Source organism: Bicyclus anynana, chromosome 22 (assembly GCF_947172395.1).
Source record: "Bicyclus anynana chromosome 22, ilBicAnyn1.1, whole genome shotgun sequence".
Classification (NCBI taxonomy): Eukaryota; Metazoa; Arthropoda; class Insecta; order Lepidoptera; family Nymphalidae; genus Bicyclus; species Bicyclus anynana.
This window is the reverse complement of record NC_069104.1, coordinates 2,909,816-2,935,311: the sequence shown is the minus strand read 5'-3', so window position 1 is coordinate 2,935,311 and position 25,496 is coordinate 2,909,816. Positions and strand designations below refer to the sequence as shown.

The window sequence follows — 25,496 nt, the reverse complement described above, 5'->3', positions numbered from 1 at the left end:
GTTAGGAGGATGAAAATCCACGTGAACGCTAAATCACTTGGCTGTACGTCTTTGCCGGTAGGGTGGTAACTAGCCACGGCGGAAGCCTCCCACCAGGCAGACCTGGACCAATTAAGAAAACAGAAATCGGCCCAGTCGGGGATCGAACCCAGGACCTCCGTTTTGTAAATCCACTGCGCCACGGAGGCCGTCGAAATTTGATTTGAGATTCATTAGTTTGGTCCAGGGCCAACTTAGCATGGAAGGAAACTGGTTTACGAAATAAAAATTCAATTAACAATACTGTTTATTTACAAATTTTATTAATTTTAAAACATGAGTATCAATCAAACTAAAATTCAGTATAATAAAATATTGGCAGTTTCAATAAATAAACATACAGTACAGATCTTAAACCAACCATAATATTAAGACTGCCAAGTTTACTTTGTAAAATTCCGCGCTTACGCGGGTAAATTCCGCGGTTTCACGTAGATACCATACTCGAGGAAATACGGGATGAAAATATAGCCTATGGTGCTCGCAAACAATGAAGCTTTCCGTTATTGAAAGAATTTGTAAAATCAGTTTACGCGTGAAAGCGTTAATAATAAAAAAGCTTTCATTTGAACATAACATTAAAAAAAAGTAAAGTTTGTGAAATGTAGCGGGTAATTTCTGGATTTAGTGAACTGATTTTGAAAATTCTTTTACCAATAGAAAGCTACATTATTTGTGAGTGTAATAGGCTTTATTTTATTCCCGTATTCCCTCAGGGGAACGGGCACTACACTAGTGAAACCGCAGGACGTATGCTAGAAATATAAATAAGTAAGAATTACCTCCTTTCCGATCTAAACAAAGTATACCTTGCAATATTACACTCAACTACAAAGTGTTTTGTGTCAATATGCTGGTTGATTTTACAATAAGATAATTTAGGTACAACAATGAAACACATCGTTTTTCGAAGCTGTATTATAGTTCTTTGGGTGAGTCATTGAATGTGAATATGTATATGATATGCGCATATGACATACCTAAGTGTCGTCGCACACGGGCCAACCACTAAAGTCACAAACGCCGCTACCAGAAGCAAGAAAGGGCCACAAAAATTGCTGAAGCGCGCAACAGCCACTTGTGGTCGGTGGTCGACACTTGTGGTCGGTGGCTGCTACTTTTTTTAACCATACATACACATAGGCGTATATAGGGCCCACCTTGGAATAGTCCAGTGCCCACTTAAGGATACTGGGCTACCAATTTGAAATTGTAAGATGGACGCCGAAATACTAATAATTTTTCACAAAATATCATTTAAAATATCAAATAATTACAATTACAGCTTATAATAAAGAAAAACCTAAAGTATTAAAGATTTTGAAATATATATTATGACCTTTTCTGATACCTACCATAGATACAAAGAAAAAATAATAAATAAGTCGAGCCGTTTCAGTGGTCTGCGTCCACAAATATTGCTAACGAAATTTTTATATTGAGTGTCGACTCAGTCAGTGATATTTAGGCCCATCCCAGGATATAATCCTAGATACTCCAATGTACATACAGTATCATAATCGCCTGTGGCGGCGTTGTGGCCGGTGCGGGCGTTTTGTGGTTGTGGCCGATGGCCCGTATGCGGGAACCCTTAGAGTGTAATAATTTGAAGTCGTTGCGTGAATTCAACGTTGTTTAAAAATCGATCGATGCGAAATTAAATAGCGTGACGTTACTTTGATAACCACGTATGATAATTAGGTCACTGCATCATTATCATTCAAATTCATAATTTTAAATTAATTGTACATCTTAACCAAAACAATAACTAATCATAGGAATAGTAGAACCTAACCGACGATGTGGTAACGTATTTTTAAATTCCATTTAACATTTAAACTGGTCGCACTTTTTTACTAGCTGTTGCTCGCGATATCGTCTGCGTAAAACGAGTAATCCGAGTAGCCTTTTTTTTCTCTCCAAGCTTTCAACATTCAATGTGATTTTTTAATGTTCCTAAGCTTTAGTAAATGACCAACCACTTATTCAAGTTCCAATCACAACATACCACATTTAATAACCCCCTAAAGTGTTCTTTGTATGCGAGTGATTGCTCTGTTATAGGGGTTTCACTTGATTAAGACTAGTCTACGGTTTCACCCGCGTTCTAACTAAAAATAGCTCACAAATAACGTGTCTTTCTAGTGACAAATTGATTTTCAAAATCGGGTCAGTAGATCCAGAGATTACCTCCTACAACACCACAAACTTTACCTCTTTTTAATATGTTCTTAATACACCTTGTGACGTACAACAGTGTCTAGTCTTAGTAATGGAATTCTACAAAGTGTATTAAATTAAACTTATTAATCAAAGTTTTATTACCAGTGTATAGTTTTTACATAAAAGTTTACCGTAAATAGCACTTTAGCAGAACTAAAAAGAAGAAACTAAATGCATTTAGCGATTTTTGAGGATAACAAAGATTTTTTAATAAATTAATTTTGCAATATGATATGCAATTTAAAATCAAATGCTTATACCAATAATATAAAGGACATCATTCGAATTTTCAATATTACAATATACAGTATTGTGCGACCAGAATAATATTATTTATACATATACCTAACTGATTATTGTCAATAAATTATTACAATTTATTTTTTGTTTTTTTTGTTAAACTTATGTATTAAAAGGAACGATAGTATACAGTTGACCAGTGTTTATTTTTTTTTTATTTTAACCAAAACTAACGTCCTAAATTTAATAGTACCTACTTAAATTATAATTTAATTTTTATACCACTTGCCCTTAAATGATAAAGACGATTTTATTGGTCAATTTTAATGCTGGAAAATACAATTTTACAAATCAAATATGTAAATCAAATATTCTTTTAAAATGAATTATTTTACATAATATTAATTATTGTGATACACTAGGAAATGTACAAAAAACGTAAACAGTCATTTGGTTTTTCAGAAATGCCTTCATTAATTATAATCTATGGGCCGCGACAAACTTCTTGTACGATCTCAAACGCCACATAATTGAGCAAGATTGTATTTTCAAATAAATATCAATCTATTCGAAAATTATGTGATCTTCCTGGTCTACCATAAACATGGCTAATTTAATAGACCTTGTTTATATATTTCATAAAAAAAAATCGAAACAGTTCTGTTCCGACTTTTTTAGGCGGACTGTTTCGATTTATTTTATGAGAAGTATACACATATATATATATGCAAACAAAAGTAGCGTAGCAACGCGGAAGTAAGGTCTATAAGCAAATATTTTATAAACATTGCAAATATTAAAATATTGCCAAGCTATAAGCAAATTAAAGTTATTACGAGTCGCTAGTACGAGTTTCGAATTCACCTCTATCACTCTGTGTAATACGAAATGAGAATAACAGAGGTGAATTTGGAACTATAGCTTGGCAAATTCGTTCGTGACACTCCCGATGGTCCGCGGGGGCAGGGAAGGGGGGTAGCGATGCCCCGCGCACACGACCTCATACCCGCCAAGGCCTTCCTCTCCCGTCGCCCGCAGATCATGGTTGTGTCATCAAAGAACTTGCCAAGTTATAGCACTTGCGAATAATACAAAACATCATAGCGGAAAACTGTTACTATTTGACTTTGCAAGACCGTAATTAATAAGTACTAGAAGTTTGTCGCGACAAAAACCTACTTAATTATAATTTGTTTTAACTATAATTTACAGTTAATCAAGATCTTTACAATACAAAAAATGTTATGTATATTATTTTTTTACAACATTTTCTTAAATTTTTTCAAGCAATATTTGTCAAGTTTTATTTATAGAGGCGATGTTATAGCATTATTAATATTCGAGTTTAGACTTTTACTTTGTAATTTTAATATCTATTTTAATGAGAATTTTTTGAATAAATGGCGCTATTATTTTAAAAAAACTATAGAAATATATTTCAGTCGAATAAATTCTTTTTCAATACACTTTAATTAATCATGTGTTATATCCTGTGACACTAACATGCGACTAACAAGTTAAGCTCTTGAAGAGAAAATGATAAATTTCAACCAATGGCGGTGCAATCTGATATACCGCTATCTCTTTTATTGCGATGGGACGAAAGAGATGGAACTAGGACAAATCCGCCGCCTGTGGACAATATTTTGTCTATTTCTCTTAACACTTAATCATATGTTACCACAGGCAGTTAATATAATATACCTTACAAACTTGTATGATTATTATAAACTATTTCAATACATTTATTTGTGTAGTTACTCTATTTCAAAGTCACACGAAAAATGAGCTGTTGTTATCAATATAATCTAAAGTACACTTTGCAATATTCCGTCCCAAATATTGCAAAGTCTTTGGAATATTCCGCCCCAAATATTTTAAAGTCTTAATTTAGTTTTGTACGTATAAATGATATAATTTGCGATACAATATTATAGTTAGGCTTTCACACATATTTTGCGCTATTTTAATAATGTTTCTCTCTCTTTGCAAAAGTACTTCGAATAACACTGTTAAATTTTAACACTAATGTATTAACACTGTTTAGTTTTGACACTGCAAAGTATTATTACTTATACCAATAAACTTGGCGAAAGTCATATTGAAATCATGTAGCCTTTACTTGGCGAATATTTACCGCATACTTGGCAGTAAAACGATCAAATCCATTATCCAAAAACAAATCACTTACACTAGGCTGTGCCATATTTTAACTGTTATTTATTCCCTGTATCGACAGAAAATTATTGTCGATCGTTTAATATTTATCATGAACATACTTGCTCAAATTAATAATATCCTTTATTAGCGTCGATGCCAAGATTAACCAACTATTTAATTAATGAATTCACTAAAAACGATTATCGTTAGTGATTTTTAATTTGTCAATCACTATGATTTTACTTGGTCTTTATAATCTGCCACAAACTCAATATCATGTGCCAAGTTTTATATTTTAACCACTGAATTTACTAAAACTGTCGTAATTGCTATTTAATTTATCAACGTTACAAGTCAATCACTATGAACTTACTTGGCTTTTATAATCTGTCACTAACTCAATGCCAAGTGCCATGTTTTATATTTATCCACCGAATTCACTAAAGATGACTGTCGTTTTTGTGTTTATTTTATCAATATTACAAGTCAATCACTATGAATTTACTTGGCCTTTATAATCTGTCAGGGACTCAATGCCAAGTGCCAAGTTTGATATTTTAATCACATATTTCACTAAAAATGACTGCAGTTTTTGTTTTTAATTTATCAATATTACAAGTCAATCACTATGAATTTACTTGGCCTTTATAATCTGTCAAGGAATCTATGCCAAGTGCCAAGTTTGATATTTTAATCACGTATTTCACTAAAAATGACCGTCGCTATCGCTTTTTAATTTATCAACGTTACAAGTCAATTACTATGAATTTACTTGGCCTTTATAATCCGTCACCCAACTCATTGCCAAGCGCCAAGTTTTATTTTATATTTATCAACTTTTCGTGACCACCGAATTCACGAAATTGGCTGTCGTTATTGCTTTTTAATTTATCAAAGTTTTAATCAGTATAAATTTACTTGCCAAGTGCCAAGTTTGATATTTTAATCACTGAATTCCAGTCCACAAACGCTACATATACGGTGTAACGCTGTAGTTGGGCGTGTACTACCTCAACTTTGCCTGCCTCTGTTGCCAAAGTGAGTACTTTGTACACGCGGCGTCAATCATTTGGTTCATGTGTTTAGTTAACGACGACGCTAGTGGGGTCAGTTCGCGAAGCATCTTTTCCTGTAACAAATAAAAATCTACTTAATTCCGATTAATTATATTATTTGATGATTATAGGCATTTGATGACCCACCTTAGGGCTGAATGTTTAAAGTAATTCAAAGGGAGAGAAAATATATGTAGAATGAATGTTATGAGCTTTTTATGTTTTGACGTCATCTTGACGCTTCATTTTGACGTTTCTAACCACACACTTCAAGACCTCACATTTTGACGTTTCCAAACACAAACTTACTTTAGGACCACTCATTTTGGAGTATTCAATAACAAACATACTTCGAGACCACTCATTTTGTAATGTCTAAGCACAAACTTAATAAACAAATCACATACAATTATTGACCTCTAAGGGTCTCAATATAATGTTACTAAACACAACACAAAACACAGTTTAACGTCATCAAACATGGCCTCACCTCGAAATTCTTCAACTTGACTTTTCTATTCACAAACTTCAACACCTTACATTTTGACGAGTTCAAGCACAAACTCACCTCAAACAGCCTTAAGTTGACGTTTCTATACACAAACTTCAACACCTCACATTTTGACGTTTTCAAGCACAAACACCCTCAAACAGCCTCAACTTGACGTTTCTATACAAAAACTTCAACACCTCACATTTTGACGTTTTCACGGACAAACTCACCTCAAACAGCCTCAACTTGACGTTTCTATACACAAACTTCAACACCTCACATTTTGACGTTTTCAAGCACAAACTCACCTCGAAAGGCCTCAACTTGACGTTCCTGAACCTCAGCAGCGCCTCGTAGAACTTCTCAGCCCGCGCGGGCGCGTCATCGGCGTCGGCGGCGGCGCCGGGCTGCGGGAAGCAGCGCCACAGCTCGCGGAGCAACTCGCCGCCCGACAGGTAGATGCGGTGGAGCTCGCTCTTCACGTCCGGCGGTATTAGTTCTGTAAAGAGATATATTTTTCTCTATTTATTTATCCTTTTTTTTTTTAATTTTTAACAATGTCGATGAAATATAAAACGCTGCCAGTCGTGTTATTTATTTAGTGCAATATTTTTTGGGTCTGGTGTAATTTTTGTTTATCATAAATTAAGTGTGGGCATGAAATACATGTCGGGCAGGGAAGGTGAGTGTTGATGCATTCTAACCCTTAAACCTACTCCCAAGGTCACAAGTCCGGGAACCTGCTCGAGGTTTCCTCTATCACAAAATAATGGTACAATCACAGTCGCTGCTATCCGTCAAGTCACACAAATCTGTACTAATATTATATAATGTATAATGTATGGATCAGGTCAGAAAGGCAAATCAGGATTTACAAGTCCGTTTTGAAAAATTCTTTCAGTGTTAGATAGCCCATTTATTGAGGAAGGCTATAGGCATATATTTTCCCCCACATATTCCTGCGAGAACTGGAACTACGCGAGTGGAACCGCGCGGTGTCAGCTAGAAACTTATAAACATCTATATTATAAACAAGTAGCCCACAGAGTGAAGGAAGTGTACAAACTCACGTGCCATACACGAAGCGTGGTGTTGCCTCATGAGCGCGCCCCCGGGACTCAGCTCCCCCAGCGCGCCCACCGCCGCCGACGCACTCACTCTCAGCGGCCTCTGACACTGTTGACCACTTGACCACGCCTACAACATAACCCCATTTTAAATATATTTAGAGTTTGGCTAATGAAAGTAGAGACTGAAATCGCCCGCCAAATTTCAAAAAAATCGGAGTAAATTCTTAAAATTATACTGTAATTATATGTAGTAATGTATTCACAAACAAAAAAATAATTTAAACAAATTATAAAACGCATGTTTATTGAATGATTTTTTAAACTTGGCGGGCGATTTCGATCTCTACTTTCATTTCAAACTCTAATTACAATAACAAAAAAAAGTATGTGCTGTAGACCACACGAGTAATGTAAAGCTCCTTTCAAAATAAAAAAAGAAAGCGCCATCTATGAGCTACGTACATAACTGTATTGCGTACTAAAAGGGATTGTTTCAAAGTTCTCTAATAACGCCATCTACTGGTAGTTTACGATGCCTGTAGATGACAACACGCATCGCACATTTAGGTTAGGTGCCAAGACAGACGCGTCCAACTTATATAAGTCCGTTTATATCTACAGACATTTAGCGTGCCAGACACGTGCCGTGGCAGACAAAATAATATTTTTCTATACAGTGTTTATTGACCTATTTATATCTATCGCGACCGCGTTACGAAGATGTCAACAGAAGCATGTAAGAGTAGTTACTACGACATTATTATATAGTCTATGGTCGGGAGTAGAGGTGTTGTCTGTGGCAGAATGCCTGGGGTTGGAGATAGAAAATGGGTGTTCTTAATGTGTGTTATATTAATATTGTAATAAAGTACAACTGCAGTGAACTATAATATGGAGTATTATTTATTACAACTTACAAAGCATGATTTCAATCAAGTAAATCATAAAAAAAATACATAAGCGAATAATATTAAAAAAAAACAATTAATCGTAAGTACTTACTTGACCGTGCCGAAGCCGTGATAGCCCAGTGGATATGACCTCTGCCTCCGATTCCGGAGTGTGAGGGTTCGAATCCGGTCCGGGGCCATGCACCTCCAGCTTTACAGTTGTGTGCATTTTAAGAAATTAAATATCACGTGTCTCAGTCGGTGAAGGAAAACATCGTGAGGAAACCTGCATACCTGAGAATTATCTTAATTCTCTGCGTGTGTGAAGTCTACCAATCCGCATTGGGCCAGCGTGGTGGACTATTGGCCTAACCCCTCTCATTCTGAGAGGAGACTCGAGATCAGCAGTGAGCCGAATATGGGTTGATGACGACGATACAGTGTTTGTTGACCTATTTATATCTATCGTAACGCGGCCGCGCAGACGTCAACAGAAGCATGATTGCAATCAAGTCAATCATAAAAAAAATACATAAGCGAATAATATTAAAAAAAAAAAACAATTAATCGTGAGTACTTACTTGACATATAGACGCTAAGGCAGACAACGGCGGTGGGTTACTAGTGCTCGCACTGGACTGGCTGACTTGTGATGACGGGCCTAATAAATATCTTTCTACCTGTTCGACGGAATATTATTTAAGTATCACTTCAGTATACAAAAAGATAACTATATAAGAACTGGACAAGTGTGAATCGGAAGCCCACCGAGAGTTCCGTACAAATTTATGGGTACTTATTTAGTTCGTTGTATTTTAAAACAGCGTGTACGATTCAGTTCGCGTTTAATCGTGTTTTTTACACTTTACCTTAGGACCACGGATTTTTTCCGGATGAAAAGAAGCCTATATTCTGCTCTGAGGTCCAATTTATCTGTATCATACAAATCGGTTTAGCGGTTAAGCCGTGAAAACATAACATAATAGTATGAATATGGGTACAGACTATTTTTTATGACTTAAATACAAATTTGCCAAATTTCACAGTTCTAGGTCAATAGAAAGTATACTATAAAGGAGATGGTCCGTTTCAGGTTCACTCTTGTACCCCGTATCATTAAAATTTAAAAAATACAAGGATTTTATTAAAATTTATTAAAATGAATAAATCTAACTAAATAAAAAGAAATAAATAAAATAAAAACCAAAGTTTTTGAGTTATACCAAGATGGCGCCCATAGAGCAACTATGACATGACAATTGACAGCAAACGTCAAATCGATTAATGCATTGAAAACGTCCTCTATCCGCCATTATTACCCATAATTATGTTGCATTTCTTGGGAGATAATCAATATTATTTCGAAAAAATTGAAGTAAATTCGTAGACTTGTATAATCAAAAATAGTTATAAATAAGATCTTCTTTTATTTCTGCTAGGGTACAATGACTGATCCAGGGCTCCATACAATTTTGGACCATCTCCTTTAGATTTTTTTATCTCGTTATTAAATTAACTTAGTACTGTTTTTTTCTCAGCTTCAGGAGACTTTAGACCTGTGTAAATGGTTTTAATTTCAACACAATACAGACAGACAGATAAACAAAAAAGTTATATTACAAGCGTTTTTTCCTTCCGAGGTACTGAACCTTGAAATAAATAAATAAATAAACCCTAAGAACAACTTACTTTTGATAATTTCAACTCTTGCGCACTCTCACCAACGTTGGCACTATCCAGATCTTCGTAATGTATCTTCTCTAATATTCTCTTCTTCTTCTCTACCGGCTCGGTGGGGTCCTTCTCTTGTGCTGTTCTCTTCTCCACTCCGTTGATCTCTTTCATTCCATTCTCGACCACTTTGTTATTGTTATTCGTTGTTTTGCTACTGCTATTGCTATTGGTGCTTGTGTTTGGTTTATGACTAGCTTTGAGCACCTGAATAAAAATTATACATATGTACATTGTTACAAAGGACCTTATTACTAGGTGATGAAGGTCCACAATTCCTTGTCATTGTATTGTAAAACACCTATTAAATGTAACCAAACCAGAAATACCTTACACCGCTATCTGTTAAAACTTTTTATCTGTCAAATTGTTATATTTATCTGTGTCAAATTACTATATTTATCTGTGTCAAATTATTATATTTATCTGTGTCAAATTATTATATTTATCTGTGTCAAATTATTATATTTATCTGTGTCAAATTATTATATTTTGTCTGTGTCATATTATTATATTTTGTCTGTGTCATATTTAAGAGGTATGGCAAATATTCTTTAAAAAAAAAGGAAAATTTACCATAATAGAGTGTTGGTTGAACCGTTTGATCATGCTGCGGTGTATCGATGTGCCGTCCTTTTCCTTCTCCACTGTATCCTCGTCAGGTAAGAGCGGGACAGGCTCCGTGAATTGGGGTAGATCCACCTGAGTATGTTTTAATATGATAATATAGATAAAAAAGCGTGGTAGACTAAGGCCTAACTCTCATTCTGTGAAGAGACTCGTGCTCAATAGTGAGCCGAATCATCATCATTATCAACTCGTATTAGGCTCACTGCTGAGCACGAGTCTCCTCTCAGAATGAGAGGGGTTAGTCCACCACGCTGGCCCAATGCGGATATAGGTTTTTTCGCGATGTTTTTCCTTCACCGTTTGAGACACGTGGTATTTATTTTTTTGAAATCTGACCGGATTCGAACCTACGCCCTCCGGAATCGGAGGCAGAGGTCATATCCACTGGGCTATCACGGCTCTATTGATAAGCCGAATATGGATTGATAATGACGAATATAGTATAAATAGTAAACTATACTCATAGGCACAATTATCCGCCCTCTTTAATATGCTGCGAGTATATTAAAGTGGGCGGATAATTGTGCCTCTGGGTATATATTCAACAAGAAGAGATACAAGACATAAACACGAGTCGAGCCTCAATAGCTCATTGGTAAAGGCGATCAGACTCATCACCGAGGAGTGGTGGTTTGAACCTCTTGATGACAAATAATATAAAATCTAAATTTAATATTGTTCGTCTTTGTACATTAGAAATCTGTATTACTTATATAATATTATCCTTAGTGCACGTTGTGACAACCAATAAGTAAGTCTGCAATATTTGCCATAAGTTATAAATTTCTTTATATTTTATTGTAAGATTGTGATTGTAACCTGTTGGTCCTGTTTAAATAAATAAATAAAATTAAAAAAATAAACCTCACCCTGTTGATGTACTGTTGTACCCACTCCTAATACAGTCTTCCCGACTAGCAGGAGGAAAATGGGAATATTGGTCATATTTAAATTATCTTTTAAATATGACCAATATGTGTGTATATGACCAATGTATGTGTATTAGGAGTTAGTAGACTGTATTATGGCTAATGTACTTTAAAAAAAAAATGCGTGCGTACAAAGTACGTGTCAGAAGTGAAACTTCTTTGGCGAACTAATTTATAAATCTTGTTTATATTTATACAAATCTAAAACTTTAGATTTCCGAGACTGAGAGGAAGGGAAAAAGGAAGATAGGTTAAGAATTTAACTGTCATTAAAATATAAAAAGTGTTGAAAATTAATGTAAATTATAAATTTAATTTTTTCAATTTATTTCTTTAATATTTACATTGCGCAATTTCTCTCTCTCGTTCAATCTCACTATAGCTCTCTCCCACTTCTCACTCTATAGCACTGTGCGTGATACGACGTTCGCTCTGTCTCACTTTTTCTCTCAATCTTTCTCACTTGCTCGCTCCCTACTCTCACTCCACGGCTAGTTGCTTCATGCTACGTTCGCCATGTCTTACTCCCTCTCAATCGGTCTCGATCGCTCTCTCTCTCTTTTTCGACACTTCCGTTGCATACCGGCGTGGCGTGATCTGTAAAAATTTTACCCTCATGCGCCTAAAGAAGTTTCACTTCAAAAATCTAAGTGACTCACAGTGAGATCCAGCGTGGTATGTCTCATGGCCGATGCGATCGCTTGGTCGTCTAGTTTTGCGCACTCGCCGAATAGGTCCTTGCTCGACGACGATGCTATACGGTCTCTGGAATACAAAAAAATTAATAAAAAAAATTCAACCAACTTCTAAAACATAAAACGTACCGACTAAACTAAAAAGCGAAAAATAACATCGTTTGGATCTAGGCAAGAAAAATTCCCCCTAGGTATGTTGCTCTGTATAGTCGTGTTAAAACTCCCAATGACAGTCACAATCTATAAGTCTTTTTCAATACAAATTAATCAAGCCCAATCACAAGATAGCTACTGTTCATCATTTAAAAGGATTTCGATTCGATCCATCATCAGATCCTGACATGATGAAAATGGGACCACCTCATGAGTATCCTTTCGAACAAAAAAGAATTATTAAAATCGATCCAGGCGTCTTCGAGTAATCAGGTAACATATACACAAAAAAAAACATACACTCGAATTGAGAACCTCCTCCTTTTTTTGAAGTCGGTTAAAAAAATAAGTAGAATAATATATAAAGCTATAATACTCGTACAATGTTTGCGTAATTGACGAAGTAACCAAGATTTTATACCAAAAAATTCTTGTTTCCCATAGATAGCATAGATTTATAACACCTAGATAGCAGTGGCGAAGGCTGAAATTTATTCGTAGGTAACCCGTTCATGTAGTTTTTTAGTCCGAACGTGTTTTTGGATGAGTACGTTAAATTAACGTAAAACTCGGGGATTTATAAAAGGTAACCCGTTAAGAATCGGGTTGATAGGAACCATCGCCTCTGCTAGATAGTGTGTTACGCTCACATAGTCACAGAAGTGGATTACGTTTGAAGTGAAAAATTGTTAAGTGTTTCGGGTCTATAGGTTATTAGTCTAAGTACCAGTAGGTACCTTAGTATTTTTCTTAACAACCTCCTCTCTCGTCTAGTGTAAATCCCATTAAAAGTAGCCAGTTATTCTCAAGATTGTGAGAATCGTGTTCAAATTAAAAAATGCTTTTTTTGTTGGATAGTACTAGATTTAGCGGGGATTCTACCATTAATAAAAGCACATCAGGGGAAATATGTGGAATTTTTAAATTATTTTTGAAGTAAAATATTTGTGTGATGTGTAAGTGTGAAAAAAATAAATAACTCAAAATCTTTTTTTGTTTTTTTGTTTATATTAATGTATGCTGAAATTTTAGCCTTTAACAATAAAAGAAAAAAAATAATGAAACAAATATGCCTCCAGAGAGATTTGAACTCTCGACCCCTGGTTTACAAGACCAGTGCTCTAACCCCTGAGCTATGGAGGCGCCGGCATACATTGTGAAATTGTATAAAATATCATACAAAGAACATGGCTGATATTTAGCGTCAGCTATACAAACATCATCAAAATAAAGTTAAATAAAATTTGCAATTAAATTTTACTTTGTCACAAGTTTTATGTTTATTAAAATAACCACTTTATAGTTATTTACACAATACTAAAACACCAAGCTTTTTAAAAAAATTGTCTCTTGTCCAGGCTTATCTCAGGATTAGCTAAACCGATTTTAACAATACTTTCACTTGTTTCACAAAAACACCAAATTGTGAACAAAAGCTAAATTCGGATCACTTTTTGCGGCGATTTTGCAGGCACGCAACATATCTAATAGTAGAAAATCTTTGGTTGTTTAAAAAAAAATATACCTGTGAAAGTAATGCGACTGAAAGAACTTGGTCCAAAACTCTGCCTCGGTCATCTTATTGGGCACATAGTCTACGTGTTTCTTCCTCACTGCTGGGTATGTTTTGAATATCGCGTCGATTATATCCTGTGTCAGATTGTACTTTAGTCCATTGCAGCCATCTGTCTGGGGCTGGATATCTGCTAGAAATGCTCCGGAAACACCTGAAATAATATTACAATACTAATAGCTTGCCAACCTGTATTAATGCAGGTCTATACTTAAGAAGCTATACTCATAAAAGAGAAACCCTGGTCAATATTTAAATGTAAAATTTATAATTTATTATTAAATTAAGTTATTATGACGTTCAAGATTATTTTGATTATAATTATAATTATATAATTCACAATTTATACACCAGTTATGGTAAAGTGTATATAGGCTCAATTCTATAATATGTACCTTCATGTTAAACCTACATTTTCATGAATAAACAGAGCCTGGCTGTTAAATAGGCTGATAAAAATGATAATTAATGTCAATGGTGACCTTAGAAATTGTGTTTTCAAGGTTGTGTAGTCCAAAGAAAGAAAATCTAAGCCCTTATATCCTAAAAGAACTTTGCTTTCCATCTATCTGTGTGTCTGTCTGTCTGTGTTTCTGTCCATCCATCCATTAGTCTGTCATGCCTTTTAAGCTCGGGAACACAACACATGTACACACGGGGACACACACATGAAAGTACGGAGATTACAACTATGTACATAGGTCTACGGTCCCTTGATGCTGTGAAAGTAGGAAACAAAAGTTAAGATAATAATAAGATACTGTTTATGACACAAAAAACGCATTATTATATACTAGTTGAAGCCTATGATAGAACCTAATATCCATCAACAAATATACATGTGGTTTCACTTGCTTATTTACCATTCCTATAAGAATACAGGTATGGAGATTCAGGTATTTCAATACAATCTCACAAACTTAAGCTTTACCTCTTTATAATATCAATATAGATATACACTTAATTTCATTGAACTGTTTAATATACTTACCGGCTTCTTGTTTCATACTAGTAGACTCGGTATAGTTCTTCAACGTGGGAGTATTCCAATATTCCTCACTATTGATAACTTTTGATATCACCAAGTCTTCATATAAATGCTTAAGAGTAGGATGTAAGGAAAGTAATCTGTGAAACAATTGCAACATTTTATGGTGTGCGTTTTATACAAATCCATCTTTTTCATTGGTAATACTTAAATTCTCAAAACTATTATTTGTAAGTAATTATTAGTTTTTTGTTCTTTTTAATTGAAATTTGAAAAAAAAATTCAATCAGTAATGGTGTAGTTTATTTCATTTTGTTATCATAAATTACATACATAAATAATACATTAAAAAGTCGATCTGTTTATTTCTTTTAAACAAAAAAAAGTCTTTTTACATAAAAAAGTCGATCAGTTGTTTCTTTATAATTCTAAGTAGCTAAACCAATTTTAATGAATTTCAGTATGGTGACAAACAAAACCTTGGAGCAGAACATAAAGAAAAGAGAAAAGAGCTAAACACAATTTTTTTTTGCAGGTGATACCATGGACTAGTCTATCAATCTATCTGCTTGTAATTTATAGTATAAAATTACAAGAATATGCAGCATACTAATATTACAAAGTATAAATCTATACTAATATTACAAAGCTGAAGAGTTTGTTTGGTTCAACACGCTAATCTCAGGAACTACTGGTCCGATTTCAAAGAGTTTTTCAGTGTTAGACAGCCCATTTATCCAGAAAGGTTATAGGCTATATATGATTTCCGTATTCACACGGAAACGGGAACCACGCGGTTGAAACCCACGGCGTCAGCAAACTATACAGGAGACAAGATCTTAGCAGATTTTGTAAAAAAATCAAATAAATAAATTATACCTAGATTTCATTTCTAATTCTCCATCGATCTGCCTCTTAAACTTCGGCAGTAAGTTCTGCAATAACATTTTAACTTGGTCCCTGTCCTTCGCCTGAGCGTCCGGGCCCCCCGGGTTGACAAACTGGAATGTGGAACACGTCCCATCGTGTAATACTACTTGTAACTGCACTTTAGGTTTCCCTGCTGGTGAAATTTTTTGTGCTGAAAGGAAAAAATTCAGTGTTTTAGATTATTTTTATTTCATTCAATGACAAGTTACACCTTGACTGCAATCTCTTTTTTGGAGGAGGGGGAAAATTCACACCCCTTTCGGTTTCTACACAACATTGCACTAGAATGCTAAATCACTTGGCAATACTGTACATCTTTGCCAGTAGGGTAGTAACTAACCACGGCCAAAGCTTTCCAGCCAGACTTGGACCAATTTAGAAAACCTCAATCGGCTCAGCCAGGGTTCCAATTCAGAACCTCTGTCTTGTAAATCCACCATGGAGGCCGACAATCTTACCTGAGGTACTAACATGACACCAGTGAAGAGAATATAGACAAAATATTCGTCCAATGGCATCAGAGTTGTCCCAGTAACATCTCTTTCATACCAATGCAATAAAAGAGATGCAGTACTTCCAATTGTGCAGCTATTCATTGAATTTTTCTGTTTCTCTTGACAATCTATATATTATTATCTCATTGGTCACATGTTAGCACCACTGATATAAGTGATGATACTGATACAATGTTACAATGTTGGAAGTGGGCTTACTTAGAAGATGTAACAGTTTCCCCTACCCATACTATTGATGGTTCCTACAGGATATCATACCCAATGAGGTGGTACCTAGCCATAGCTGACACCTACCACCAGTCCAAGCCTGAGCCAATTAAGGAAACATAGAAGACTAAACAGCCTTGATTTAAATGAGAATGTTTGCCATATCTTAAGTATGCCCAATATTTCCATTTCCCTCCAACTAGTCGATAAAGACTAGGCTTGGGAGGGGTTATTGTGATCCTGGAGAGTGGTCAAGCACATTCCATCTTAGAAAGCTACATTCTAAAATAGAACCAATAGAACAGACAGTTGGCACTCAAAGATAGCATATTGCTGCAAGTTATTTCTTACAGTCAACCCCTGATGACAGGACCTATGCAAAGCATGGTCATGTCTAAAAAAAAAACATTTTTTTTAGACATGACCATTATTGCCCTTTTCTCTTTTTCTCCAAAGAAGTAAAATTCTTGTGAAGTACATTTTTGACTTTGGAAGACTGTTTATCTTTGTAATAAGGTACGGAGAGATCATTCTTTCGTATGCAATCACAAAAAAGGTGCAGTAGTATTTCAACCAGTTTTGTATTCCATTAATTTTTTCTTCAAGGTCTTTTTCTGAATGATGGTTAACAATATTTTAAGCTCCAATACAATAAAGATAAACTTTAAAATTATATTATTAATTAATATTATAATATATTTAAAATTATATTATTAATTAATATTCAAATCTAGAAAATGTGGTGGTGGTCCAGTGGATATAACCTCTGCCTCCAATTTCAGAGGTTGTGGGGTCAAATCCAGTCACTTTGATGTGTGTACAGCAAGGTATACTCCTCTCATTATGAGAGGAGACTCTAGCTCAGCAGTGAGCCAAATATGGGTTGATAATGATGAAAGATATCTTAGTGTCTGTGTTCTAAGGTGTTAAAGTAAATGGGGAAGTTTAAGAGAAAGTTTCTGCAAGTTTTCAGTCCTCTCCTTGCATCAATTTCCTTATTACTGAGAGTCTTGACCCCTAACACAAGTTTGCTTCTTGACTATAAGACGCTAGTCAACCAATAGCGACTGATTTGGAAATATCATTATCTTATGTCACATCGCAACGAAAGACGGAGCAACAGGACCCCTCATTCTGAAGGCCCCCCTACCTTTTCTATAATGTTATTGCACAAGCGATTGTAACCATGGATGTTGTGGGTTATAAACTCCCCACCTATTTAAAAATATTTTAGATTATCAGATAACTTTTGACAGCCGCATGGCGCAGTGGGTAGTGACCCTGCTTTCTGCATCCACGGTCGTGGGTTCGATTCCCACAACTGGAAAATATTTGTGTGATGAGCATGAGTGTTTTCCAGTGTCTGTGTGTATTTATACATTATATAAGTATTTATATGTAGTATATAATTGTATATTAATATTATAATATCAACTATCTTAGCACCCATAACACAAGCTACTCTGTATGCTTACTTTTGGGCTAGATAGTGATGTGTATTGTTTAAGTATATTATTATTATAACTATTTATAGTACTTTATTACATCCATGACAGTAAACTCGATATTCATAGATAAGTGTAGAAACTATATTTTATGGTTTTTACACTTCCATTTACAAATGACAATAAAGGTAACCATAGTGAGCTTCCTATGGAAACGGCTAGTATTCATAGGGTTTAAAGGCAGACTGTCTTGATGTATAGGATAAACTAATTTTTGACCTTACTTATAGTATTACTCACTTTTAATATCAGCGTACTTGTGTGAGACAGCAACTGTATCCCGGTTCTCCAACATCCATGCCAGTCTTTGGTTCATCACATACAAAGTCCCATCACCTTTCTTATACCGCACGTGCCCTACGCTCAAAAGAACGTCCTCCGACGATGTTGTCATTTTAATCGTGTGAAAACACAAATTCCTGAACCACTTGAATACTTAAAACTTTTTAATAGGTAGGTACTATAGAACCAAAGTCATATCCTTGCAAATCAATCATCTCAAGTGCAAAATTTTCATGCAGCATTTATTTAAATAAGTAAGTTAAATATATTGCGACAACTTGAAATGGGTTCAACAATGATAAATATTTTACGAAAATCGCATCAACGAAAACCACATCGCCAGAACCCATTTGCGGTTTGTGTTTGACACCGAATGTCAAACTCGAATTCAATTTCGCGAACATAGACTATAGAATTTTAACAGGTTAAATAATGACATTTTTCTATATCAAGATAGTCTTTGAATAAAACTTGCTGCTCTGTCTACATTCTTGGTATAACAGTCGGAGGAATAATATTACATTTATTTATGTTAAAAATCCTTATATTGCTAATAGCAATATCGCACATTGATGTTGTGTAATAATAGGCTACTTGCCTCTTTTGTAAACAGTGTTTAAACTGAATTATGGAAGTATTATAAGCTCTATTTTATTTTGTCCGGTCAATAATAACCAGTAAAAAATTTAATACAAATGAAAAAATATCTACGTGAAATTTTTGCCACCGAAACACAACACATTAGCAAGTGACGTCATTCATAGAGATAACATCGTGATTGGCGTTTGCAGTGATGTGATATATTACGTCACTGCAAGCGCTAATCACAAACCGATGCCTTGTAGCGAATGACGTTACAGTTTATGATTGGCGATGTGATAAAAATACAATTTTGTTATATAAAGATATTACTATTACGAGATTATTTTCACAAATAAAAATGTGATTAGAGTTTCTAGGCATCTAAACTGCCTGTATGCAAAAAATATTCTTAGTTTTGTACAGCAGGCGAGTATCATATTATTATTATCACGATAATGAGATGTAATAATGTTTCAGCACACTTACTTCAGTTTAATGTTTATTTATGTTGGTTGCATTCTGCAAGTAGCCTATTGCGTGCATAAGTGAATAACGGGCCTAATAAGACCTGTCACTTAATATTTCTTAAAAACCAGTTATTTAAATTGAATTGACATTAAAATTGTTCATATTATGTTCAATAATAATTATCGAACATAATATGAACAGTTTTATATCATTGAAATAAATTATATTAATTATAGGTTATTTTTAAATATTATTAAACTACTTCAATGACATGATCTGTCTAATTAGGTCAAAACATTGAACGCATCCATAATTGACCGCCATTTTCTTTATTATTATCTTGCAACACCAAACATTGACAACCAAAATGCAATCATGGCGCACGGGGTTCTGTGTTTGTAGAATGCTGAGAAGTTTTTACGTAAACACTTCGTTAATTTGCATTGTAATCTTTAAATGTGTTATAATAAATTGTCCTTAAATTCTGAAGATCTTATCGACGCATACATGTGTGTTCCAAACTCGAGGTTTCCACCTATTTGCAATACCGTCTCTGTACTACTAGACACTTGCAGGTATGAAAACCATGAGATATGCTGTTTTAGTTCTCCGTATCGTACATACAGCTATCGCATTGTAAGTTGAACCTCTATGTTGTGGTCAGCAAATTCCATACACGTTATTTGACCGTTGTTACATCGAATTTATAAATTATACTCATTTGTTCCAGATAACTTGGTGTCATAATGTCAGAAGCGTATAGCCGTGAGATTCTACGGAGGAATGTTGCGCAAATATGCCAAACTATAGGATGGAACGGCATAAACTCGACTCCGCTGGACATTTTGGTACACGTTTTGGAGAAGTACATATGTACACTGGGCACACAAGCTAACAGATATGCTGAACAATTTAATAGGACTGAACCAAATTTACATGACTTAGGATTAGTGTTTCGTGATTTACACATACAACTTCCAGAACTAACAGAATACACTCGTAGTGTGCCACCTGTACACCCCCCTGTAAAATCTGAAAACTTTCCCAAACCTAAAGAGTCTAATTTGAATTTTCTTAAACCTGGCAGCCATGAGGTTGTCACGAGACCAATGCATGTGCATGAGCACTTGCCACCCATGTATCCTGAAAAAGAAAGGGATACGCCAGCCGTCGCAGGCACTGTTGAAATCCGTCAAAATGGCATTGACAGCATGGATACCAGCAACCCTACCTGTACGAGCCCCGAAATATCAGTCACAGATAGTCCAGAAAAGTCTAAAGAAATATTTAAAAGACCAATTGATCCAGTTTCATTACAAAATAGCAAAAGACCAAGGTTACGATTGGATGAGGAGGAACGAACTAGAGAAATCAGTAGTGTTATGATGACAATGTCAGGTTTCCTTTCACCAGCGCGAGAAGGTAAACTGCCTGAACCAAGACCCCCCACTATACCATCTGAGCGGCATGACAAACATAAAGCAAACTCTCACCATTCAAACTCAATGAAAGTACCGTTGTTAGATAAAAGCGATAAGAAATCTAAGAAAAATAAATTATTGAATGGCAAAATTATGAAAAGTAAAAGAAAAGATAAAAGTCATAAAGGTGAAAGTAGTAAATCTAAGGATAGTAATAAATTGGACAGGTATCCACCAGGGTATCCAGTAAAGAGTAAAGATATACACCCAACCCATCATAATCATGTAACAATGCCTGCGCCAAGGATGATGCCTCCGTCAAAGCCTCCAGCACCAGCACCTGCACCACCCCCTCCTGTGGTACCAGCTCCTGTTGCACTACCTGCACCAATGCCATTACCAGTACAGGAGCCCTTAAGGCCTGTAATAAAGCAGGAGCCCATAGATCCTCCACCTCCTCCAACAAGTAAACCACCACCAAGAGTTGCCGAAGATGCAATTCCAGTACCAAGAAAAATACCAATCTCAAAATCTCCATTAGTTTCAAACTCCTTACCTGTAAATAAGCAACAACAACAACAGTCTACAACAAATTCTCTTATTCCAGAAGTAGAAATTAAGAAAGAGATTGTTGAGGAGGAGGAAAAACTGGCTTCTCAGCCTGATAGATCAAAAAGTAATATATTTAAAAGAATATCGAACAAATCTAAAGAAGACAAAATCACTCCAGAGGTTGTCCCTGACAAACCACACACACAGTCAGACGCTTTGATCTCAAGATTACAGAATTCTGCACACAATTCAGCACATGATTCAAAGAATGATAACATAAGAGTTAAAAGTGTGGAGTCTATTATGAACAACAATAATAGCCCTGTAGATTTGTCCAGAGAAATAGATATTAGATCTCACGAAGTTATTGACATTGATGATGATTCCTTTGACATAAACCCTATGCCATATAGGTTACACCCAGAACCCCGACCACCAGGTGGTCTATCAATCAATAAATCTCTACAATTCCCATTCTCCAAGGACATGGTTGGTGTGAGCCCGAAAACAAAGAAAGAAAAGAAACATAAAGAGAAGAAGGACAAAGCATCAAAGATAGAGGCAAAACTTAAGAAACAACATCAGCAGTTACAGAATTTCCAAATGGTTCAAATGGCTGAGAAAAAGAAAATGAAAGTGAGTAGTGAAAAGCCAACAAAACCAAACAGGCCAAAGAATGAAGCAAAATTACCACAAATGCCTCCAGGATTTCCGTTCTTTCACAATATGCCTCCAGGTAGAGGAATGATGTCTGGCCCAGGATTAATACCAAGTGACCTATTTGCTAATTTAGCTAATAATCCTGCACTCAGGGGCTTACCACCTCCAAACTTACTTACAAACCCTTTTGCATTAGGATCAACAGGACCTGGATTAATACCAGGGCCCAGCTTTCTTCCAGGCGGTCTAGGAGCAGGTATTCCAAACCACCTAATGCAAATGGGCAATTTCCCTCACACATCCCGATCGTCTTCTGTGAAAATTCCACCAATGCTCCGTCGGCCTAGTTTGGAGGTAATACCTGTAGACAATGAAGAGCAAAGAATACTGCATAAGTCATCCATGATAGGACGCGACAAAGACCGCCACGATAAGCACAAACCACCAACCATTCCAAATATTTTACAGAAACAAAAATTGAAAAGTAAAGATCACAAAGCAAACTTGTATAAAATGCCTCCTGTACAACCAGACATAACGATTGAGTTAAATCCTCCAAAAATGGAACCAGTCAGGCAAGAACCGCCAAGAGAACAACCGCCTCCAGTGCGATTACCGTCTCCGAAAATAGAACCTGCACCTATCCCTGAGCCAACACCTGCACCCAAACCTGAACCAGAAAGGGTTCCGATTCCAGAGATTCCGCAAGATAAAGAACCCGAGAATTCAGAAAGGAAAAAGGACAAGTCGCATAAAAAAGAAAAACGTGACAAAGACGGTATAAAAATCAAAAAGAAAAAGGACAAGAAGGACAAAAGCAAAGATAAAACAGAAAAGAAAAAAGAAAAGGAGGAACGTCAAGAGTTAAAAGATAAAATCAAAAAGGAAAAGAAGGAGAAAAAGAAAGATAAGGCAGCAGATGGTTTGGTACCCAAGCTGACGCTTAAACTGAGTTCATCCAATTCGAATTCCCCTATGCCTCCAAGTTCACCGGATATTTTCAAACTAAATATAAGGCCAGTCGTTAAAAAAGAGGATGATGCGTCCATTAAAGACGAGCCAACATCGAGAGAGCACAGTCGTTCACCAGAGTTGGCTCAAATCTCTGCCTTAGTAACGAGACCGCCCAAGCAAAAGCATTCGAAGCATAATCACATAGCAGACGGCGAGGCGCTTTCGTCACCCCCTAGTCCATCATCGCCGCCTCGAAGAAGTCGACCTCCTTCCAGTCATTCAAAGTTAAAGAAAATATTATTTAAACCGATGTCTAAGAAGGCGATTGACGATTTGGATGACGATTCAGTTTCGTTTTCTGAAGAACCCTCGCCTGCAGTCGCTCCAGTGCCGGCGCCTGTGGCTGTGGACAAACCTGGCGGGCCTCTCCCGACTCCCTATTACGTGGATGACCAGGGGAACAAGATCTGGGTCTGTCCCGCCTGTGGAAGACCAGACAATGGCTCGCCTATGATCGGTTGTGACGGTTGCGACGGTTGGTACCATTGGGTATGCGTGGGGATCACTGAAGAGCCGGGTGCGACGGAAGACTGGTTCTGCAAGTCTTGCTTGGCCAAACGGGCGGCGATGGTCTTGGCCGGGGTGCCCTCGGGCAAAAAACGCGGCCGTAAACCCAAGGGAGAAAAAATCAGAGATTGTCATTGACTGGCGGACTTTTCCTTGTTGCTGAGATTAGTTATAATTTTGCCGTTCGGTAGGAGTGAGTGGATTGCGGTTTGTTAATGAAATTGTTGTTAATATCGTGCGGATGTGTTGTCTCCATTTATAATGTTCTATTATCATAGGCTAGGAGTAAGTATAGATAATGATTGAATATTGACATAAAATGTTGAACATAAAAATATAGTATAGGTACATGTAATAATAATTTTACCATAATTATAATGATTTCTTTTTTTTTGTTAAATTTCTTATTTTCTCGTTCGCTCGGTTAGATCAAGTTTTAATGTGAGTGCGGTCGTGTTGTACACATGCCGCGTGTAAACATAGAGGTTTAATATAAGATTCTTTTTATATTGTACAAAAAAAACTACTGAATTTACTTAAGAAATTGGTGATGTAAAAAGTAATTGTAGTGAATATTTAAATAAACAGAAAGAAGGCTGGATGTGAGTATATTCAGCGATATTTGAATATTTTCATATTATAATTTTAATATAACCCTGTTTTTAATTTTTTTGTTGAAGTTGTTCCTTCTTATCTATGTACAGGGCTAGCAGTCTCGCATTTCTCTCTCATTCTATAAATTTTACGTTTTAACGTTCTATAAATTATGAACATTTAATGTTCTATAAATTATGAACATTTAACGTTCTATAAATTATGAACATTTAACGTTCTATAAATAATGAACATTTAACACATTATACGGTTATCCGCTGGTGCGAAGGTGCTAGTTCTAACGTTCACACATCGAGGGAGGTCAAATGTAAACATTTTTGATTTCAGCCAGTGGCCAATTAAATATATTGGTACTCTAAATTGTAGTAAATTATTTATATCCTGTCTTAATTTGTACTGAGAAGGAGAAACAGCTAATTAAAAATTTTACTTTATTGATCAGCATTTATTTATTTTTATGGCAACTAAAACTATTCCGACTTTTTATGACTAGAAGCGGTTTCACTCGAAGATGGGGATATACCTACCTAGCTATAGCTCACGTTACTTCCTAACAATGTAGCTTTTCATTGGTGTAGGAATATTTCAAATTAGTCCAGTAGTTTCAGAGACTACAAGCGAGTATTAATGCAACAAAAAAATAATTTCTCTAGATTTTACGTAAAAAATATTTTTAAAACTAAAGTAAAGTACTCGGTAAACTTTTTGTGTGACCTCTTTTGTCGAAGTTTTGTAATTGACATGTGACGTCACAAGCAGTTAACGGTTTGAACGGAGATTTGTTTAAAGTCAAATTAAGTAGGCTTAAGATATTTACCATATAATTATTATTTACTTTTATCGAATCGTAAATCTAACTTATTTACATTTTTCAACGTCAGGTTATGTTAAGAACTTTTCGTGATAATCTGTTTTGCGAATCCCGAACCATGGATTATTTCTGGATAAAAATTAACCTATTGTTCAGTTCTGCTTTCGTTAATCTATTGATTGATATTGAATAAATATAAAACTACGAGAAAAAATTGTAGTACCTACTAGAATATAAACATAGTTTGACGGCCTCCGTGGCACAGTGGATTTACAAAACGGAGGTCCTGGGTTCGATCCCCGGCTGGGCAGATTGAGATTTTCTTATTTGGTCCAGGTCTGGCTGGCGGGAGGCTTCGGCCGTGGCTAGTTACCACCGTACCGGTACCGGTATACGGTAGAAACCGAAAAGGTTGTGTATTTTCATCCTCCTCTTAACAAGTTAGTCCGCTTCCATCTTAGACTGCATCATTACTTACCATCAGGTGAGATTGTAGTCAAGGGCTAACTTGTAAAGAATAAAAAAAAATAATTACTGAGAAGAGCATTATAGGTTGCA

The 25,496-nt window shown here is 35.7% G+C and overlaps 2 protein-coding genes and 1 non-coding gene across 4 annotated transcripts; 1 reads left to right on the top strand and 2 right to left on the bottom strand.

Moving 5' to 3' along the window:
* Window positions 1-273: 273 nt before the first annotated feature.
* LOC112044540 (general transcription factor IIH subunit 1) lies at window positions 274-18,675 on the bottom strand. Its single transcript, XM_024080422.2, has 11 exons — window positions 18,267-18,675; window positions 15,749-15,950; window positions 14,873-15,009; window positions 13,834-14,035; window positions 12,120-12,225; window positions 10,478-10,603; window positions 9,860-10,108; window positions 8,752-8,850; window positions 7,281-7,407; window positions 6,519-6,709; window positions 274-5,791 (listed from the first exon to the last, which is right to left on the bottom strand). Exons 1-11 carry the CDS (start codon window positions 18,418-18,420, stop codon window positions 5,669-5,671), a joined length of 1,716 nt encoding a protein of 571 aa, XP_023936190.1. The 5' UTR covers window positions 18,421-18,675; the 3' UTR covers window positions 274-5,668.
* On the bottom strand, window positions 13,379-13,451 carry Trnat-ugu (transfer RNA threonine (anticodon UGU)). Its single transcript has one exon. It is a non-coding gene; the product is annotated as a tRNA-Thr (tRNA).
* Window positions 18,676-19,712: 1,037 nt separating the features above from the next.
* LOC112044533 (transcription initiation factor TFIID subunit 3) lies at window positions 19,713-24,563 on the top strand. 2 transcript variants are annotated; one of them, XM_024080414.2, is made up of 2 exons: window positions 19,713-19,933; window positions 20,089-24,563. In XM_024080414.2, exon 2 carries the CDS (start codon window positions 20,105-20,107, stop codon window positions 23,648-23,650), a length of 3,546 nt encoding a protein of 1,181 aa, XP_023936182.2. In that variant the 5' UTR covers window positions 19,713-19,933; window positions 20,089-20,104; the 3' UTR covers window positions 23,651-24,563. The 2 variants fall into 2 exon arrangements, with proteins under 2 accessions (XP_023936182.2, XP_023936183.2); XM_024080415.2 differs by having other exon boundaries at window positions 19,713-19,994.
* The last annotated feature ends 933 nt before the right edge of the window (window positions 24,564-25,496 follow it).

Bases quoted from the DNA above. Each gene is read 5' to 3' on its own strand.
- LOC112044533 (XM_024080414.2), top strand. From the start codon at position 20,105: ATGTCAGAAGCGTATAGCCGTGAGATTCTACGGAGGAATGTTGCGCAA.
- LOC112044540 (XM_024080422.2), bottom strand. From the start codon at position 18,420: ATGACAACATCGTCGGAGGACGTTCTTTTGAGCGTAGGGCACGTGCGG. The intron at 14,036-14,872 runs GTAAGTATATTA...ATATTATTTCAG, and splicing joins TAGTATGAAACAAGAAGCCG to GTGTTTCCGGAGCATTTCTA. The intron at 10,604-12,119 runs GTGAGTCACTTA...AAACATACTCAG, and splicing joins ATACCACGCTGGATCTCACT to GTGGATCTACCCCAATTCAC.